Below are 22,821 nucleotides of genomic sequence, written 5' to 3' on the forward strand. Positions count from 1 at the left end.
CATCTACTCTGCAAGTCCTTACATTGCCAAGACTACCGCGTGAAAACAGTTGTTTATTTCTATTTTTATACTCATCTATATTATTAAGTGGTAAAGATTGTAGGAGGCTATCTCAGAATAACCTAACTGAACTGATTTACAAAATTCTATTACATTCAGAAAGCCATTGTGATTTACAGGCTACATTTTCACCCACAAGTTATCGCCTAACGAAGTAAGCTTTGATCAGCTCTCCTTTTCTTAACTGCCGAGAGCACTTGTCTTGCCGAACAAACCAAAAATTGGACAAAACATCACTTGGCAAAAAAAAAAACTTAAACAACTTATAGCTTTCGATTCATCACAGCCTTGACCAACACCTTAACGCATACAGATATAACATTGTATCTTAATACCCGTGATATAAATACAGTCACATAAAGAACATATAATTTAAAAAATATTATCTCTAATGATTTCATCTTTAACGAGTTTCAGTAACTTCCAACTGTGTACCATCACACCCTTAAGCAAGACTGTACTTATGTAGAAACGAGATGGCACTATGTAACTTAGTGCTCCATCTCGCTTCCTCAATAGATATCTAACTTTGAGATATCGTGGTACTCGCCTTACTCCAAGTGTGTCAATTGCAATACATTACCATGTGACATTAGAATAGCAAGTTGTTATTGCAGTGACAATGATAGATCATATAATAACAGGAAACCGCGGTATTGTTGTAGGCCAGTTTGTGTGACCTTTGCCAGTAGCGCAGTCTAGTGTTAACTTAACAATTAAACAACAGATTAGAAAATGTGAAGACAATGATGTGATGTTGAAATCTGTTGTAACCTGTCTCTTTTTAACTTTTGCAGTAATATTTTTCAAGAACCAAAAACATATACATATACATCGGACTTCAAATTAATCCAGTCCGAAGTTTGGAGGTAACATCAACAATCGCTTAGATAATATTACAATTCAATGCAATAAGAAAACGAAGAATTTATATGGACACTGACCTTCAATTTTCGGTTTAGTACATTTGAATGATTTGTCAGACAAGTAGCACACCTAGACCAGTAGGGTTTATATAATATTCAGAGTACTCTTCACATTATTGTTGAAAATGGTGTCTCACTCAGCATAAACTCGTTACCTAGTCTTAATATCCTATCAAAAGACAATAACTCTTAAAAGCTATTCATTATCTTTTGCCCATAAACCGCCAGAACCATTGTCGAATAAACCAAGCAATGCTCATTAAATCATATCTGTAAGGAGTTGCGTCGTTAAATACCGGGATAGTCCATTTGTGTGATAATATGAAAACGCGATCTTCAACTGTTTTCCATCCACTCTAAATATTTACGCTACGAGGAATGCAATTTATGAGAATTCTTATTTTATGGATATTAAATAAATATCTTCAGTTGACTGTAATTTTACAGTTTGTGTATTATTATAGCTAACACGCAAATGATGTAGTGTGAAAATATGTATATGTTTAACAAAGAATAGATTTTCTGCGTGAATCAGTCCATAAATTCCAGTTGGAAAATGTAGAACTGTTGCTGTGTATATACTGCCATAACCTTCATCCCTAATAAATTATGGACTCATGGAAGACTGTGGTGGTGAAAAATGATAGGATAAATTTGATGCTTAGTACCTTTGCACAACTATTTTGGGGTCGGCTTAGAATCTACCAAATGCAGCTAAGTACCAGTGTTGTATATCTGACCACCCCAACCTCGTTACTTTGGCAACACAATAACCCTTAGTTAAAGTGGTTGTTGACGCCTAATACGAAAAACAATAAAATCAATTTACTACGGCTAACATTTAAAAAAATAAGGCTAGAATGATGATAGGTCTTTACAATTCAAAAGGTTGGTTTTCAAATAAATGCAAACTTGAGATACTGAAAGAGACTTGAGACTCAGAGAATCTATATTCGCATTCATTCAGAAATGGAAAGATAGGAAGCTTTAAGACAATGATTTTGGATTCGCGTTCCATGAAACAAATGACATTCTTATATAGAATGGCTAAGGAACCCCATAAATTTAGAGAAACACGGAAAATTTATGCAACAACCTACCCTTAGTGATAAACCAGCCAAATCGATAAGCGCAGGCCGAAGTTGTAAATCAAACAAGTTGATTCACAACTCTGGCAGTTGGCCGATTCAATTTCCTGGCTCTGTATCGGGATTCATAGCTTACTATTCAACTGGTATTACCAGAACATTTTATATTTTTGGTACTGCCTTCCTTTGTTCATTTCAATATTTTGGAGTACCTATAGATCGAATTGTCAATTTTGGAACAGAAGAGAATCTTTTCGTCATTGTTGATTTTTTCTGGCTGCCTTTTGCAACGACTTACCGGTGTTTTGACAATCTTGTTTTTAGTTTCCCGTCGTCTATAATACGTATCTGTCGATTTGATAATCTTGCAAGTTGAATTTGATTCACTTCCAGATTAAGCTCAAATTTTGACAGCGTACATATGTATATTGCGAGACCGTACTTGATATTATGTGATAGATGACAATTATAGAGACAAGACATATAGCTATTCTGATGCTAAACTCAATTAGCGAACCATAAAAAACCTATGTAAAAGTTAAGTATAGAGCTAGCGACCCCTAAATCTGCAGTAAGTAGTTACTAAAATCTGACTGCTAAGGACCGGCAAAAAACTTCATAGTACCTTAAAAACAAAAAGTTTACATTGAAAAGAATTCAATTTGCATGTTATTAAACTTTCAATATTTCAATGGTGCCTCCCACTCAATTGTTCATCGGGCGCGTGACTGAACGAGTGATATTTTTGTCTAGACTTGTAATGGACTATTCCAGACCATTACCTATCACTTTGAAACATTTACATTGAAGGGTTTCTTTAAAGGGAGCAAATAGAGACAGATGTTTGGATTGAAATGCTATGTAAACGTAAAGAGTTGCACTATTATTAAATGACTGTACTCACGTGTATTTATCGGGACAGCCCAACTAGTAACTAAATAAAGACCATAAGCAGAGGCTTATTAAGTTATTTTCACCCGCGATCGTGAATAATGAAATATCCTACTAATATCATAAACGTGAACGTTAGTGAGGATGTATGGAGGTTTGTTACTCTTTCACGCAAAAACAATTGAACTAATTCTGATCAAATTTGGGACATACGTAGATCATAGGCTGGGAGGAGTAACACATAGGTTCCTTTTATTCAACTAAAAAATTATATTTTACAGCTTTACAGTGGTAGCAATAGCAAGCGAAGCCGTACGCGAATGTTAGTATAAAGCTTTGTTTTAATGTATTTTTCTTCTTCATTTTAGGTAAGTTGGCGGCATGAGTGATGGCTGTACCAGTATAGAATCATAATATATGTAAGTGGATGATAAGTTGTTATTAATCGTATTATTCGAGGTATATCAAGTGGGCTTAACTCCCTGAAAGGATATTGGAATAGAAACTGGACTGACAAGAGCTCAACAAGAGCTCTTAGCCCCCCAATTACCTCTAGATTGGAATGGACATAAATAAAACTTATACGTATTAGAAATTTGTTCTTTACCGCCTTGCTGGAGACACGATGATTTTGTTATATTATACGGCAAATATACATATTACACGTTTTCTCAGTAGTCATTAATTTGACTGCACGAATAGACGAGTGGTTGAGATTACCACTCCAAACCATATAAGCGCGATTTGTCGCGGTTTCGATCAAGGTAGGACAAGCTTTGTGTGATCTACGAATGCTTATCCTGAGTCTGGCTGCCTTTGTGCATGTTACTTGAACGTTTGTGAAAACCTACGAAATAAGGATTAACTACGAATTACCACGCATACGCAAAAACGGTTGCAATACCCACTTCGTCTTTAGAGCTGGCTGTTCATGAGATTTCTGGAGCTTAACAAAAAAAACCCTTAATTCATAGTCGACGTCATAACTGACAAACAAAAATCGAAGTCCTTCAGCGTTCGATGAAATGATTTATTCTGAACAACACTAGAACACTTCTCTATTGTTTTAATATAACATCATCCCTCGGTTTACCGTATTTTATTTAATGAACCTGCTACAGTAATCTCGACCTCAAAGAGCCCATATTAAGATTGAAAATCCCCTAGCTACGAAAGAAGGATTTTCTGAGTTCTGTTTGCGCATGTAAATTCCTTTATGCGTGTAAATCCTTTTCTTTGAGGGTGGAATGACATCTGTTGTCTTATAAACCCGGTTTTGTCTTATGTAGTGACGAATGCAATACCTACGACATACGAACGAAGAATGTTTTGAAGAAAATTCTGTGGATTTCCCGGAAAAAGTAGTTTTGTATGTTTTTATAAGTTAGGAGAAGGAATAAACATTTTTTGACTTTTGAAGAGTGAAGTGAGTGAACAATTTCGTGATTATGAGATTGGGTCTTCATGCACATAATTATATAATGAAAAATCTAAAATAGCTTCATTTTCTACAAAAAGCCTTCCTCTGACCTCCTCAACTCGGTAACCTGAGCAAAACAATACCCCTTAGTTAGACTGGTTGTCAAAATTTCAAGCTACTGACTACCTGTAACGACTGCCGAAGATATCGAAATAACAGTCGGGTCCCACAATTTAACGTGCCTTCCAAAACTGCGAAAAAAGCCCCATAAGGCATGTAAAACATATTTATGAAACAAATTCTAACGATTTCCCATACAGCAAAAATGGGTTAAGTATTTAAAAATTATGGTTTACATAAAAAATATAGGCGAATAGTGTCTAAGACCACGTCCTTAAGTAATCATGATCGTTCCACAACATTAATTATATTACGTTGAGACGTGACTTTGTGGACAGTCGCGTAAAAAGATCATGAAAAACGTGACCATAATTCAATAAATATAATTAATAGATTTAAAAACCTAAAAGCCACGTTTTTAAATGTCACTCCATTAAAATTTTATCAAAATGGATCCAGCCGTTTTTCATAGTTGTAAATTGCATTGTCATCGAGTTTGAAGCTATCCTGAAAATTTCAGCTTGCTAGCTTATCGGGAAGTGGAGTTGCAACAATCTAACCGGAACGACAAACAAACAAGAAAAGCGAGTTAAAAACGTGGGAAATAAATATTATAATCCATCTAATCTATATCTAGGGAGCAACAAACACGCATTATTATTCATAACACTAAGATTTATTGAATACATTTGGCACAATACTTATCTTATTAAATGTAATTGTAGAATAATATGTAACATTATTTGTATGTATCCTCTGTTTCTTTCTTTCATCCGTTTGTCTTAATAAATGCATCCTTTACTGGTAACGTTACATTTTAATATCATCAACCACTTTAGTCCTCCGTAGACCACTGCTGGGCATAGGCCTCTCCAAAGAAACATAAGACGATCTCTGCCTAATGCATCCAGTTCACTTGAACTGGTCACATGTGGATTAATTTGTTTACAATTTATTAAAAACAATATTATGTTGAAGTCATATTCCTAAGAATAAAAATATAAAACAAAAGGAAATTTTAGCTTATAACTTAGTTCCAAACAAAAGTTCTAAATAGCTTAAACAGTTACTTAATTATAATCAATACTTAATAACCTGTTAATTAACATCAATTCAGGTAATTATGGTAATGACATGAAGATTAGGGAAAACTTAATTTTATTGATGTATAATTAGAAGCATTTTTATTAAAATTAGATGTAATTACGTATTATGTCTTAATTGTAGTCTAGTTTAATTTAAACACAAGAAAATGAATTACTTAAGATTTGGTTTGAAATTAAAATTTGTTAATCTGGCTTCGTACGTGGTTGAATAAATAACGAAGCCAAGCAAGTAAGCCAATTTTTTGAGGTTTATGCAGCAGACTCGAAACATTTCAGGTGTTGCGTTGCTTTAAATTAAAAGTGCCTATGAGTTACATATACGTATACGTTCGATACCACGATAATTTAGCAAGTATTATTGAAAATTTAATTGAGATGGTTCAAGAGAGAGAACATAATGATTCTGGAAGACATGTTACAGGTGTAGGTCACTGGAAAAGACTGTAAAATACAATGATACTACTGAGTATTTATTTTTGTTCTCTTTACATATGTATGTCTCATCAATCACTGATAGTATGTCTTGAAATTAAATAGGTAACAGCTGTCAATTTTCTGTCAGCTCTTTGGGCTCTTTTTTAAACATAATTAATAATTATCATTTATAAAGCGTCATTACATTTGTCGCGTCATAAAATACTAGTTTTAGCCTTTAAACAAATAAAAGATTTAATATACGTTTAAATCTCTTGTTAACTATGTTCCGATTATATTACGACTATCATGCTTGGGCCTTTGTTCTTCATAATAATAAAATGCTTAGACACTTTAAAATTACTCACAGCATAGACATAACAATGATATAGACGCTAAGTTTATTTGTAAAATAAAAAACTGCTTCATTTTGAACAAAGTATACATAGTAATATTCTAGATCCCATACTGAGATTGTACGAGATGGGACTTCGATAAAAAAAAAGTCACACTGAACAGGCAAAAAAAGTTTTTATAGAAACATTAAAAAATTAAATCTAAAAGAATCTAACAACCAATTGACACAACATAACAAAGACAACACTGACAATAGCCGTACTGGAAGAGTTAAACGTAGGTGCGACGTAATATCTATCGTAGAGGCTGTTCCAGAAAGTCATACGCTGAGGGTGGAGAATGACCTTGTATTCTTCAGTGTGGATCGCGGAGTTGTTTAGCGGCTCCCCATTGCCGCCGTAGTAAAGGTAGTTGGTGACACTCGGGGTGAGAGGAGGCCATGCTGTAACGGCGCGAAGAGAATTCCTGGAAAAAGAAATGGTGAAAATATTAAGGTATTTAGGAATGTAGGAAAACAATTACTTGGAAGATGGCAACGGTATCTGCACTTGTGTTATGCGAAATGAATTTGGATAGGCCGCAACTCATGATCATATTAACGTACATTCTGTGGTAGAAGGTAAATAGCAAAACTAAAAAGATAATAATAATATTTGTTCTACAACAAATGTAGAACAAATATTCTATCTAAATGTTAAGTATACCCGTCATTCAATTTTGTAATAAGTAATCGTACGAATATTTTTTTATAAAAACTATGTCAACACTATCGCAGTTCCGTGAAATACTTGTATTACACGAATATAAAATTTTGCTATCTGAAATCGTACAGATACAATTATGATGAATAGAACTCGAAGAATTGTGAATATGATAATGATTATTCATCAATTTTTTAGATTAATGAATGAATCACTATATTTTTGAAATGATACAAACTAAACCCCATATTTATGTACTTAAAGGAGGTGAACAATCTTATAATAGAAAATCTAAATCTTCATGTGTTTTAGTTGGAATATTTTGTTTTACTGAGTTTTGAGACAAAAAGATAACTAAGAATGTTAATTTTTTTTAGAAATCTGAACGAATGCAGTAATAAAAAACAACAACTTACCAATTGTTAGCGAAACCCACAATTCGGTTGACGATCGAAGTTCTGACGGGCTGATCAACCTGCCTTAAGTCATAGTTAAACAAGTAGTTCAGGAAGTCTCCGTGTTTGGCGCCGTTAAGAGGAACCTGATTGTATCCCCAATCTGTGTTACTGGTTCCCATGTAGCCAAGCTCCATCAGCCTCACTTCGCTTGAAGTTGTCGAAGCTCTGGCTATAGCTGTTCTTATCGTCGAGACCAGGACCAGAGTGTCTCCTTGATAGTCTAAATAGTCGTCGATAGTAGCCATACTTATCGCGCTGTTGCTGAAGTAGAAATTACGGATGTTTGCCGCCTCTACAGTCGTATTTTCGTTAAATTTCAAGTCCACTTGCAAGAAATCTGTAAAGTTATTTTGCATCAACGTCAACCAGTCCCCAGAGGCAGCTTCGGTAACTCTTAGTGTACCTTCCTTGCTCGTGTATCCGTAGATAACTGGAATATGACTGTAGTTACCAGATCTCAGCACGTTAATGGGAGCATCAGTAAGAAGTGAACCATTCACATTAGGATCTTCAATGCAGGGTGCGAATATCGGTGTGTTATTTTGGAACTTGAAATCTAATCCAGAGTTTATGACGTGGATGTCAGTAATGATTAAATTTATAGCTAGGTCTTCTGAAGATTTTCCTGCATATCCAAGTCTATCGCCCAAGAGTTGGGCGTGTTGAATAGGTTCGTAAGCCACAGCCCATGGGGCTAAAGCTGACCCGCTCAAAGCAATAGCTTTATGCACCAAGTTTTGAGATTGTGGAGTAAGTGTTATCAAGTCCACCACCGCAGCACCAGCGCCGTGGCCCAATAACACTACATTATTAGGGTTTCCTCCAAAACTGGCAATATTCTCTTGAATCCATTTGAGTCCATGGATCACATCTTTCAATCCTGCATTACCTGGCGCTTCAGGTACTCCCAAACACAAAAATCCAAAGACTGACAGTCTGAAATTCATGGTGACAAAAACGATGTCTTTTTCGACCAGATCTTTATACGAGAACATGGTTTGTATGGGGCTGGTTGTGTATTCGTGTGAGTTGAGGAAGACGTAGACGGGTTTGGGTGTGGTGACGTTTTTCGTGAAGATGTTGAGTTTGAGGCAGTTCTCTACGCCCACGAGACCTCTCTCTGTCGGCTGGGCGCACATCACGTTGCTGTCCAACGCGGTTAGCGGCCCCGGGTAGGGCACCGCTGGTACGGGGGCCTGAAACACAGTTAAAGAATGTTAACTAGATGATAAGGCCGAGGTGCGACTGTACGATATCGAACGCAAACAACTTTCCTGTAACTTTGATAAGATATGGATTAGTTACGGAATATTTGTGTAAATGTTGCCGTTTATTTGAGGTGATTGGTTAGGCTTTATAATTTTAAAGACAGATTTTGTTTTGTTCTTCTTTTCGTTTCGAAGTGTTTACCTATATTGTCCAGAAGCTAGCCGCAATCCTTATTAAGTAGCTATTTTCAGAAAAACTGATACCAATCAAGTAATATTTGAATGCTAACACTTAATATTGAACTGCTTAACTAACAATGAGTTCCTAATGATTTCTGCCATTCGCTTTCATAATTATTATCATAATTCAGTTATTCGGAAGTCATAAGTAAAGAAACGGTCATAAAATCAAGTTAGTTAAATTTTCTATTCCTAATAGTCTCATTTGGAGATATTTGTTTGAGTCTTGGTCCTTGGACCCTCGAGGTCACATTCATTTCAATTTGAGAACAGACGTAATTAAATTAGTATCAATTAGGTAACCTTTTGCCATCTATAGTATGCTAAGAATTCGACCTTTGTGTTAAGAAGTGTCTGATATGCAGATATATGTAGGTATTTATTGTCTGGTTGTGAGTATGGAATGAGGATTTTGACTCCATAGTCCACAGTAACCATGGTTATAAACAAAAGTGATAAAATGAGCTCCATTTCTGCTACATCTTTAGATAAAAAGATCCGGTTTATAAGTCTAGACAATCAGTTTTTATTGTGCAATGTTGATAGTCAACAGATTATTTTTGATACACAATTTTTTTATATTGTTTTGGTTATTGGTTAGAATGCGCAATTTGATTTAGTCTCCCTTTCGCATTGACGGAAAGAAAACACATAACAACACAAAATTGTGCTAGTATATTGTGCAAAGGTTTTTGTTCTTGTTCTTTGGATGCCAAAAGTTTTCTCTCAGTAGTAGGTACATAAAGTACTGGCTGAAAGATAAACTGAGTTCAACCCTTTTGCCAGGCTTTTTTAGAAATTTAAAATTATAGAAGAAAAATACCGTTTCCAGTTCCGTTTAAATTAGCATAGATAGATGCAGATGCTGAGTGTGACGTCAAACGAATTGCTCGGTAATTACATTGACACAAATCAAAGCCACATAACGCACCTGACTGACTGACTGACTAATTTGTAGTACTTGCAAATTAACTGCCAATTTGAACTCTATTTCCTTCCCGATAAAGTTCAGGATATTACCGATTCCAATTCCGAACTGCTTGGTGTATTTTGAGCTATATGTCTAGAAGCATAAAGTGTAGTTTTGATTGTATATGTTTGTGGAATTACTATTGAGTTTAACTTAGTGTATTGGTATGTTCTAGTTACCTGTAGGTATGTGACTTGATCACGTGTGAAGGCATTAAACACCCGAGATAAATGATTTTACGATACAAATGAGAATAGGAAGGCTAATGACGCCATGTCGGTACATGTTAATCAATTACTAAAGTAATACTAATTTCAAGTACCTTTTTTAATATAATTACATCATTAATTTGTAATGTACAAAAAGGACTACAAAAACAATAGTTTTTGAGAACATCAAATTAAAATGATTTGTCATTTTTTTACTTCTGAGTTTTGTCAATCTATATTGTAAACAAAATTACTCATAACTATCACCAATTCTTGGTGTTTTGTGCTGTGGTCAGGTATCTTTTACTCACAGATTACTATGCGAATATTAATTAAGTATAGTGAATCATTCTTTCGTTTTCATATTTATATCTCGCAGGTTTAAAATTTGCAATATACTACAATAATTCAACAATACTTTTTACTTAATTAATAATAACTACATGAAAAAAGAATCCCGAAAAGGTAACAGTGTAAATTTTTATGTCAAGTAATTATTTAAATTTTGTGAACAGGTGATTATTTCATACATCGTTACTTAATTATTTAAATGTATATAAATGTAATCATAATAAAATATACAATTATCTAAGACAAGTCTTCTAAGATAATAATTAATCATCAATCATTACTCGAACTAAAAAAATAAAAATAATTAAGCTTAAATGCCGGTCTATCCCTTAACATTCCATAGCAAAAAGTAAAAATACAAGCAGCACGCAAATCGTATGCGCAAGCCCAGATTACACTACAACCTTGCTTATAAACCTCGTGACTAGCAAGACGCTAAATATACCAAAATAGAACAACTCAACCACAAAAACAATTTCAAACAATCAGTGAATTCACGATCCTACTACCTGATTAAAAAAGGAGGCTGTATACCTTAAACCTGTTATCCCTATCCGTCGGGCCGGCGTAAGGAACACCGTAGAACACATAATAGTCCCCATCTTGAGCCTTCGACCCTATAAGTTCACCTTCAGTGGTCGTCACACTCACACCATGCGCGTACGCACACAAAAACAAAAACAACGCGATTTGTAACATTTTCGCACTTAACACTATTTTTATTTTGACGCACGTGCGTACCCTCCGGTGGCCAGGGACCGAATGACAAACGATGCTTTTTATCTGACTTGGGTGACGATACTCTTGCGTACCTTTATCAATGAGGTCATCGCACAGATTATATTATTGACTCTCCATTAACAAAACATAATGTTAGGGTGTTTTTCTAATCTAACAAATGTATGGCTTACTGTGAAGTTAATAAGTGTTTTTTCAATGGACATGTAATGTGACTGCGCTGACGCAGGTCATAGAAAATTGTTGATAACAGATTAAGCTCAGCTTGCTTTTTCCATTTAGAATTTGTATATGGATATAACTCGTCACGTCAAATTTATGTTTAAGGATAGGAAGGAGAAAGAACCGCATCGCTAATACTGCCTTAAATTCTCGGGATTGCGGGTTAACCGAAAAATTAACTACGGAATGATAATTAACTAAACGATGATTACTTTTGAATAATCAGCTAAACCGGAGGCACTATTTTTTTTAAAGGCTTTATAGACTTATAATAATAATGACAAGATGTAAACTAGCTCAATTTACGAAACAAAATATAGTAACCATAACCCTCTTAGACTTGACGATAACATTCGGATTAATACCGTTAATTTTGTCTAAACATGTGAAATTAATATCCAAGACATGAAGATCCTTATAATATGAAGGTAGGCATTACAAATTAATGGATAATGAAAGCTTAACACGTTATCTGCCTTGGATTATATTATAATCTTACTTACCAAGGCAGGCCTAACACATTTGATAAATCTATACTAATATATAAAGCTGAAGAGTTTGTTTGTTTGTTTGAACGCGCTAATCTCAGGAACTACTGGTCCAAATTGAAAAATTATTTTTGTGTTGAATAGACCATTCATCGAGAAAGGCTTTAGGCTATAAACCATCACGCTGCGACTGCGCTGAGGAGCGAAGATACAATAGAAAATGTGAAAAAAACAGGGCAGGTATCTAAATCATAACATATCTTCTACCCACGGGGACGAAGTCGCGGGCAACAGCTAGTTAGGTTATATTCAACCTACTATTACATTATTTGTAATAAAAATAAGATAGCTTTGGCAAACTAGGTACAATTATTATCGTCTTAGTGTGATTCTAGTGCCAATCACGTTCACAAAACTTGTGAGTTTAACATTAAATTGACTGTATTCTTTGGGTTTGGTTTCTAAAAGGCACTGCACAGAGGCATCTTATGATTCAGGGAAACCAACAACAATTTGGCTGTCATATTATAGTCTCTTTTGATAAAGATCTTTGTTTTTAGGCTGTCTCAACATTCCAAAATAATGGTATTATATTGACAGAAACAAAGTAATTTTTTCCTTCGCATTACACAATATTTAAGGATGGCTTTCGTGGCGAGTTTGTGAGTCAGTTCATATCCTCCAGAGCTATCTTATCTTCGCTATTACTCGCCCGATATTGATAACAACTAGACTTGCTTGTTGCTGGACAAGTATTTGTAACACCGATAAACTGTTACCAATATCTTGTAGACGGTAAAAATCTTTGAGCTTTCTGGGAAATGAACAAAAATGTAATGATGGATTGGTATATTTGTTTTGCGTTACCGCGTCTGCAAGGTATCAGTTATTTGGTAATTTGAATTTTTTGGGATCGAAGTTACAGCTTGCGCATACAAAACCGTGAATAGGTCTGTAAGGGAACTACTGGTTTATATTTCTTTTCCAGTTAGTGAATGAATAAATTTAATGAAAATGTAGCGCGAGCATTCCTCTAATAATTTTTGTCTGTGTTTCTTAGAGCGAAGATGTCAATGTTCTTAATACTTAAAATTTAAAGCTTTCACCTAAATTTGTTAAGCACGTCACATGTTCCTGTATAGGTAGATCTGAAAATGTAACATTTAGTGGAACGTCTGGGGTTATAACGAGACCATTATTTATAAGATTCCGTAGACTTTTTACAGATTGTTAATTACTACTGCCACTAATAAAAATAACAAATAGGAGTAAAACAATTCTCTTTTCTTTAATTATCTTTTGTTAATTTATTTGTTCCGTACTCGCCCTTGTACGAATTTTTACTTTTCTCATATTGAAGTATTTCTAGTTTAAAACTATAAATACGAGGCAAAAAGATTTGAATAATTGAAGAACTTTTATTTAATAAGAATCTTTGCCGAATCGATTTCAAATTTCAGGAATAATTTGTCCGTACATTTTTTATATCGCGAAACGATTTTGATCTCTGGTTTAAATTTAACTTTTTTGCAGACAATAATCATTACACGATACGAGGTACAATTAACTAGAATGTCAAGGTTAGTTCTAATCGATTTGTAGTCTTTTGTTTGCTGGTTGTAAGCTACATTCATTTTCATTTTGCGGACTGCTTATTAGAAAAGGCAAAGTTCTTTACTCAATATAAGCAATATTATTTAAATTTGTTGCTAAAGCGAGAACAGAACCTCATCATCTATCTTACAAATTTGTTTAAATAACTATAACGGTTTCTGACATACGGTTTTGTAACAAACGGAAGGATAGACAACGCGGTCTTAGTAATATGATTCCATTTTACTTTTTCAGTATGAAACACTAAAAACATTTTATTGAATACATTGTTTTGTGATATTATTGTGACAAACGAGGACTTATAACTGGGCAGATAACAATTCTTACTAGAATAGATAAAAGTTTCATATGAATGTTTTCCTTGTATTCAAATTCGTGTTAATATGTTAAAATGTAATTTGATTTTATACTTTGATACAATTATTGTGGGGTCGCGCACAGTTCCTGCGCAATAGCTTGGTATTAAAGACTCCTGTTGGATTATACTATGAATAATGCAATATCCATTAAACTTAATTTGAATAGATATGTATTATGTATACTATATGACGGACATTTTAGGAAAATTCTATATTACCCTTGCCTAGAGAAATTCTGCTAAAATATGGGCACCAACTACAACTTCACTATATTTCTATTACTGACATAACCAGTAAAGAGCACAAATCATATAAAATTTGTTAGAAGCAACGATTCTTCAATCCCCTTTTACTAAGTCCGATATGGGTGTCGAAAAAACGTTTTGCGTAATAAATGAAGGGAGCGAGATAAAATGAAGTGGGGAACATGCTGAGGAAGCAGGCGCCGTTTTCTAATCTTTTTGAAGCACTTACAATCGGGACCCGAAGGGCACATGCCTTTGTTCTGCATTGAATAATTCGACGAAGAAAGAATAGTTTTTATTAAATACTCTATTTTCGATGGAATGGATTTGGACTTTTTCTACTCTGGCTGGCAGAAGAGATAAGTAGAATAAATATCTTCCTACTCCTCTTTTTTTATATTTTTCATTCCTTTCGTTATAGGTTGCTTGAAAGTCAATCAGTTTCTGTGGTATTCGTTGTTTTCGTTGCAGAGTTGCAATGATGAGACGGGTAGCATGCTAGTCCCATTTAAAATCTGGACTATCGACTATGGTTCTTAGTGAAGAAAAGGACTTGTTACGATACTATTTTTTTGCGAAATCTTCTGCATCTTCTAGGTGATCTAGGAAGTCCAAGTAGTCTAGGAAGTATAAGGATTTAAAAAGAGAAGAGAAAGAATGTATTAAAGAGAAAATAGCTAATCCTCCCCTGAACGCGTCCTCAGCTTATAATAAAGAGGCGAGTTCACTACAAATTAGAACATTGGAATGAGGTTATTTAAAACTGGCTTAGTTTTTATTAAACTCGACCTTAAGGTCATTACGATGGGGTAGTAAAAACTGTTGATTAAATTGATTAGACTGTTGAAATATACACGAAAACTACGCTAAATAGTACGTTATTCAAAATACTTCCTACTCAAAATGGACACAAATACCGGCTTCAAATGATGTGAAATAACGTGATATCTTAATTAACACGCAAACTAACTAGCCTTTCTAATTATTTATTCAAAAACCTTGCTATGCATAAAAAATATACCTACCTACTGCTGGGATTTTTGGTCTCGGCAACATTCATTGCTTGCTATAACTGCTTGGAGAGAAAGTTGACGCGTACTTAATACGCAATGTATAATGAGAAAATGTTGATTAAACCTACGTTTTGTTATTTCGGGGTAGGCGTCAGGTTAAATTGGCGTGTTACAGGGGTTGAAAGTTCAACCACTTTTGTTACACATTCCCTGTGTCAAATATTTCTTTGTTCCGTTTTCTGTGGCAGGCTTTCATTATTTTGTTTCTCGATTTGAATGATAAGTTGAATTGTTTAAATGTGTAATAAGGTTATAGGTTGATGACTTTTTACGACTTTTGGTTTCTAAGCGAGGTTATGAGTACTGAGTCCTTAGCCAGGGAATGGATTAGAATTTGGTACCGATGAATGCAAAAACTTCAAGTGCTAGTCGGACTCCCTAGTCTAAAGGACTTCATAGGGCATGAAAAGGGTTTCTGAGTAAGTACATAGATTTTTTTTTGTCCACAACAATCTTTTGATTGTTCCTACCTGCCGTTGTTTAACATCGATTTTTTTGTTTTGGATGCTGGAATACCGGATTGTCTTGCCATTACGGTTCATGAGTTAAACGGAACGACACTGGAATATCATCTACAGTGTTCCGCTTTTTGTTGGTTAGAGAAGAAAATAAATCCTTCATTTTATTCGTAGAACAATTTCTTGCCCTGAACGACTTTTCCGCTTTTAGTACCAGAAGTTATTTATTTATGCGATTAAAATAATTTATTCAAAAGCCAACCTTACTTTAACTTTAATAACACCCAACACGATAGATCACGCGCAGAAAATATAAATTAATTAAACCTCAGAACTTTTTAATTAAACCATAATCACTCACGTAATCTGATAAACCTCATTTACACCACCAACTTCTTCATCAAATACGCAAAGGAAAACAGTCCTTATTGACTACTTACAAATATTTTAACTATAAACTTAAAAAAGGTTTACCCTGAAATATATTAAATACCATAAAGTTCATTATTCCGTATATTTTGCAATGACTAACTGTCAACTATTGCTTTAACAAGTGGTTACACACTTGCAATTACATTTTCGCCCCAGTTGGCAATGTGCCAAAGTTTGCCAAGTCGTTTGCCACTTATGCCAAATTGCCAGATGCCTTCTCTGTATATTATTACGAAGGCGAGTTCACACGTTGCCCTGTATTGTTTTTGTGCCTGCTGTTAGCTAGTCCCGAACACTTGGGCCACAATCGATAGTTCTTCTTCAAACGTTTTCTGATTGCGGTGGTATAAAATAAAAGATAGTATGTCGTTCTTAGTCTGTTCTTTCTGTATTTGAATATAATGTCTTTAAAAACTGCCGCGGTATAGGGATCTTTTCACAAAACTCATAAGGATGGCTTTTCGCTTGTCTTTTAAAGAAGACAGAGCTTTACTTTGCTTCCATAGTACTACGTTGACTTGCAGCACGTGAGGCTCTTGTCTTGTATAGGACCATACCTCTTCTCTTCCAAAAGTAAGATTATTAACATTGTGGAAGTGTGACGACGCACTGCATGGCGAAAAACTGCGTCTTTCTTCCTCAATATATAAAACTTTGTGGTCAAAAAATGTTTCCCGCACTGAGGAACTTCATCCATATGTCGAGATGTTTTCACAGACATTCGTGGCTTGTCCTACGCGGGAATCTCAAACTGCGCTGAGCTCAGTTAATTGGACGTGGCGACCAATATGGTATTCGGCTATCCGCGCAGTAAATTAAGGTATAATATTCCCTGCCATGCTAACCTCCTTGAGGTATTATCCAGAGACCATGACTTGTTTATACTATTCGATTGTCAGGTCTCTATTGTTTGGTCTCTGACATCCGTTGTCACATCAGGGATTCCGGTACGGATTTCCGATATCATATCCGGAATTCCTTTGACTTATTTCAGCTCTTTGTAAACGTACGTTATTGTAATTTTGAGGTCGGTTTTTGTTAAATTATTGATTTTATGAATTGCTGTAAACTGCCTTTGCTTGGGAAATTCGTAGCACATTTATCAAATACTGCAATCATGTGTTGGGGAAATTGTATTGATTAATTATCTTATCATATTTATATTTTTTATCTAAATCTACTTAATTTCGCTATATATTATATTTACTTAGATTATTTACAATTTTACAGAGTTAAATATTTACAAGTTAAAAAACAAAAAATAATTAAAACAAAGCATCAAAAAATTCATCGGCATCGCTGCCGGCTGGGATTGTGCCCAAAAGGCTGGCAATGCTAATCCTCTGAGCGAGGTAAAAGCCAGCCTTTGGAATTATGTTAAATATCTTAAATCAAAGTTTTTTTTGTGTTTTGAAGCACCTAGGTATTTATTTTCTAAAATATGTGTACAGTTGTTTTCTTTTTGAAAAAATGTAAAAATTGCTGGACTGTGAAACACACGTCATGTCACAAGCAATATCACTAAAGACCTTTCTCACGCACATCAGGCTTTACTTCTTTACATTATTCAGGTAACAAATGTTGGTCAAACATTTACCTTTGGTGCTGCGTCAAAGATTGGATCTAGTAAAAGTGGTCATGAAACTACATCGACCCTTTTCCGTACATGTTGGCTTACACGTTAACGGTACAAGACTGTTTTTAGAGTAACTCGCTATTTGACCTCTTTACTTGGTAGAGCTATGATACTTTTCACAAAGTCCAGTAAAGTTTATGTCCAACTTCGTAATTTTCAACTTTGGAAGTTTCAGTCGTCTTCTTTTGATACTAATTCAATGGCCTGACTAATTTCGGAACCAAGCGTCCTTCGAAAAGAAGCTGACGCGGCAGCAGGGTTGTCAGTCGAATTGTCACTAATCATGCAATCCCGCTAAACACGCGTGAGTGAACTGTAGCATCGTTTAATAATTAATCATCGAGAATGGAGACCAAGAGATTTACATTTTTGCCATAACATTGGACTATACACACACACGTATTTAAGAAACTAATAATAACATTTAAGTTCAATGGCTATGCATCTACAATAATCTACATGTGTACCTTTGTACAGGTTCTTAACCTTGATTTAACCCTTAGTTACTTAACTATGTATCCCATACTATTGTTCAGCCATCGTTCACTCAAAGACGTGAAGGGCGGGCTTTAAACAAAATTTACGAGCGACCTAACATTCTGGACTGAATAGCTAAGTACGACTCAGCAAACTAAACCAATACGACTTTGTCCTAAAATTAAACAATATTGGTACAACCCTACTTTGTACCTTAAAAGGGGAACACTCCATTTGAGGAAGTGAGACGGAACTAGACGTCGACGTAGAGCGCTATCTCTCTCCCACAACGACTAAAATCGAGCTTCGTGAAATTTGAACGCTGGAACGGTACAATAATGGCCTGCCATTGGTCGAAGCGAATTAGCGATAAATTATGACTCGATGTTTCGTTTCGATATCGAATTAGAAATTGTGCTATTCATTTATAACATTTTAATGATGTGGTATGATGTGACAACGTTGCTAATGTTACAATTTATGATATTGTAAAATTAGTGTTTCCTGACGGTTTTGCATAGCATGGCATAGCTTATATTATATTCTCGAGAATTTGATAATAATAATTCTGTGCGCGTCCGTATCTCGGATTTCTACCCCGTGCGTAGAATCAGCGTTTGTGCAATCCACTGCTTGTTCCAAATCTGGATGTCTTCAATTGTTTTAAAACCCCGGCGACACCAGGAAAAAATATTGATGGCGGGAGTCGATTAAAAATATATACACATACAACAAATAAAACCCCATATCATCATCCTAGCGTTACCCTAAGTATGTTGGGGTCGGCTTCCGGTCTAACCGGATGCAGGCAAATGTTGTACAAAGAGCGACTGCGTATCAAACCTCCTCAACCCAGTTACCTGGGCAAAAAGAAAGCCCTCATCATCATTATCATCATCCACAGCCTTTATCCTCCCACTGCTGGGCATAGGCCTCCCCTTTTTCGTGCCAATTTCTTCGGTCCTGTGCTAGCCTCATCCAGACTCGACCCGAGACCTTTATAATGTCATCGACCCATCTTGCTCCCGGACGACCGACGCTTCTTTTGCCTTGTCTTGGCCACCATTCTGTCACCCCTTAGCGAGAGCCCTCAGCAAGACTTATATCTAAATACTCAAAACATATTATAAAACCGAGAATATGATCGTAAATTGTTTTCCAGTTACATTGAACGCTAGGCTAGATAACGTTATCGAGTTTACACTCTAACGCATCGATGGACCACATCATTTTACACAAATAAATTGCTCTATTTCAAAGGTAATTAAAGCTGATATAATTTCACGCCGAGTAATCGATATAAAAGGCCAGTTGTTAATTGGAACTGTAACGCAAAGCATACCTACATGTGGTGTTTCATATAAATGCTATTTATTTACATTGAAGGGATAGGAAAGTTTGTCTTTGGGGTTATTAGTTATTACTGAGACAAAGCTGTCTGTCTGACCGTCTTTCCGTCTGTCCGTCTGTCTGCCTGCCCGTCAGTTTGTCACCAGGCTGTACCTCATGAGATGTGATAGCTAGTCAGTTGAAAATTTTCCTTTTTTGTAAAAAAAAAAAAAAATGTTAAGCAGCGATTTTGCGGTCATAAAGTCGGATGAGCAATATTTTTACTTCTACAACCAACTAGGCAACTTCAAATCGGAGGAGATACTCAATTCATCTGTATTTTTTTGACTTTTTCTTTGATTTTTTGGGCTTCGGGTACAACGATTTCTTTATTTATTTTTCATTTGACATGAAATAGCTGTCAATTGTTCTCCCATTTGATCGGTTGTTCTTTCAGTTCTTACTTTTTCCGTCTTTGCAATGAATAACGGTGTACCTAGCAAATTTTTATTTATAGCATAAGCTTTTAAAACTCTACCAGTTGAAATAGAATCTGAGGCAATTTTCTCTAAGTTCAGCGAAGGACCCTTTCACCTTGCTTTTTACGTCAAGCAAACTCAATTAACTGGAGCTGTCTGCAGTAGGCCATTACTAAAGCACGGGTTAAATAAATTTATACCTTTTGAACTAGAGAATATGGTTGTAAGTGAAAGGGAGGTAATACAGGCTTTGCATAAGTTTTCCTTGTGCATGCGTGTCCAGAAATGAATTGTGTATGCATCAAGATTGGCTGAAATGTGTAGAGGTTTATTTTTAAGTTGTTGCGCTGGTTTTCTTTTGTGTGAATATTGATGTTCTTCGAATTTCTTGTATGCTTTGAAAAGGAATATTCTCAATTCGTTGAAAAGTAGTTTTTCCTTCAGGCAATCGAGATAAATGCTAAGTGACATGAAAATATTCGTGGCAAAAACTGCTAATCTCAGTGCTTCTGTGATTTAGCATTTTGATGTAAAGGTTATTGGTTTTTAGAGATCCATGCCTAAAGGGTAAAATGGAACCCTATTAAACAACCCTATTATCCGTTTGTCATCAGTATCTCATAAATCTTTATAGTAAGCTGATATAGCGTTGCTTTTTAGTCTGTATGGTTGGAAGCCTTAGTGTCGCCTGTCCGGATTTTAGAAATTCTTTGTGACAGTAACACAAGTCATCTGTCTGTTTTTGTTCTCTCTCAGGAAAAAAAGGTCATATTTTATCAGTCTTCCAACTGAAAATCAATTAATACAGCAAGCCTGCAACTTCTATTCCAAGGTTATCAATAAACCAATTAATGCAGCACGTCATGATATTAAAATTAAAAAGCAATTGAGTGTAAAAAACACGCAAACGAAGGATCGTTACAAATAACTCGTGATAAGTAAGCAGCACGGAAGGTAATTAAAAAATAATTGTTACATGAACCTAAGTGGAACTAGGATTTGTATAAGACTGAAACATGTAGGGAATATAATTTAAATAAGGCCATCGGAGTTCATTTGAATGTTATAGCTTGTAGGTTTAATACCCAGTTTGTTTTCCTAGAGATATCTTCACTGATGACCTCCAAAACTATTTAAAGTTTTATCCTACTGGCAAACCCGAAAATAATTTGTTAGGCGGTAGTTTCCAAGTTGAAGAAATTAATTATCTAGTTTTGTTGGTTAAAGAATTAGCAAAATTAGTTCTTTTTACCCTGGGAATATATCCTGCAATGACACAAACTTAACCTTTATTTAGCTTCTTTTCATTCTTCTCGGCGTTTTTCTGCGTAACAGAAAAGCTTTCGAAGTCGAAAGGTTAGCAACTTACCGACGAAATAATGTGTTAGTGAAATTTATATACTAATTAAGACTCACCAACAGGTGATGTATTATAAACTTAATTTTAGGATTATCAGACATGGCCATACACAGTCGCTACATAAGAATCACCAGCATTTACATAAATTTTCTTGCTATTTGAACAAATAAACAGTCTCTTGATGCATTCCATTGCAAGTCCTTCAGCCTTATTATTCAGTGCACGTTGTCCTTCATCCGAAGGTCAGTGCACCAGGTCAGGGGTTGCGGAAGTGAGCCAATTACAGTCTTTGATATTGAAACGCCTGCACGAACGTACTCGGGTCGCTTTTATCTCGGATTGTATGGCGGTATTTAAATAAAAGGGGAATTAAATGCGCTGTTACGTGTGGGAGGGAGGTGAAGGCAGAGCTATTATACGTTGACTTTTGTTTTTGGCGTTTTAATTCTGGGCATGAACTTTTGAAATTCAGTTTCCTAAAAAAGTTTTTTTTGGAGAATTATAGTACCCTTGCAGCCTAAAACATTTGGGACTTTAATTCATTATTATTATGACTTAAAAAAGCTTACCACGTATTGGCACCCAACGTGGGACTTGTACTATTGAACCAAAATGAAAGTTCTACTGCTTTCTGACGAGCATAAGATCTTGATTGGAACCCACTGCAGTGTCATTAAAGTTTAAATACAAGACGCGACGCAAATTCCGCATTCAGAGAGCTCGCAATCGCCGTCCAATTTCCGCGCTGTTATTGACTGAACTCTCCATCAAAGAATACTTAATACCAATCTTTAAGGAAAACTTGATTATGGTACAGTTTATTTAACATAATTACATAGTTTAATTGTTGTTGGTAGGAAATAACTTTGTAACAGAGCTGTTGGATTAAAATTTCTCTGTGGTTAAAGAGATAAAAAATATAATCAATGCTCAATCAATGAACCGGTCGCGCTGGAGAACATATTATGGAGAGGTCTATGTCCAGCAGTGGACAGCTATAGGCTGAGATGATGATGATGATGACGAATGCTGAAACCTTTCGTACATAATATGGAATGAGGAATTTACTGCGCAATGGGACATAATATATAAGCTGATGATAGCAAATTAAAAATAATCCTTAATTGACACCACTATATTAAACATAATTTAAAATCAGTATTGTTCATCCAACGGCATAAATATAACAGTCATCATACTAATTTACTACCGTATTGAATGGTCCAGTCTGTCTTTATTACCAGTGATTATTTACTGCTCATAGAACAGGAGTTTTCAAATCTTACCAAGTGCAGTCACGTCTCGTAGATGTGACCGACATACTCGTAGCGACGGCCCGCTACGAAGATACTACGAAGGCTGCACTACATAAAACACTCTGTGTGATGAAAA

General features: G+C 35.3%; 2 protein-coding genes across 4 annotated transcripts in view; one reads left to right on the plus strand and one right to left on the minus strand.

The window, feature by feature from the left end:
- Positions 1–22,821, plus strand: part of LOC113502870 (transient receptor potential cation channel trpm) — a 221,897-nt gene that overhangs the window by 50,723 nt on the left and 148,353 nt on the right. The gene's annotated exons all lie outside the window — the stretch shown is intronic.
- LOC113502887 (esterase B1-like) lies at positions 5,160–11,289 on the minus strand. Its single transcript, XM_026884636.1, has 3 exons — positions 11,054–11,289; positions 7,500–8,737; positions 5,160–6,847 (listed from the first exon to the last, which is right to left on the minus strand). The coding sequence occupies exons 1-3, from the start codon at positions 11,216–11,218 to the stop codon at positions 6,583–6,585; spliced, it is 1,668 nt and encodes a 555-aa protein (XP_026740437.1). The 5' UTR covers positions 11,219–11,289; the 3' UTR covers positions 5,160–6,582.

The sequence above is a fragment of the Trichoplusia ni genome, chromosome 2 (genome assembly GCF_003590095.1).
Source record: "Trichoplusia ni isolate ovarian cell line Hi5 chromosome 2, tn1, whole genome shotgun sequence".
In the NCBI taxonomy this organism is placed as follows: Eukaryota; Metazoa; Arthropoda; class Insecta; order Lepidoptera; family Noctuidae; genus Trichoplusia; species Trichoplusia ni.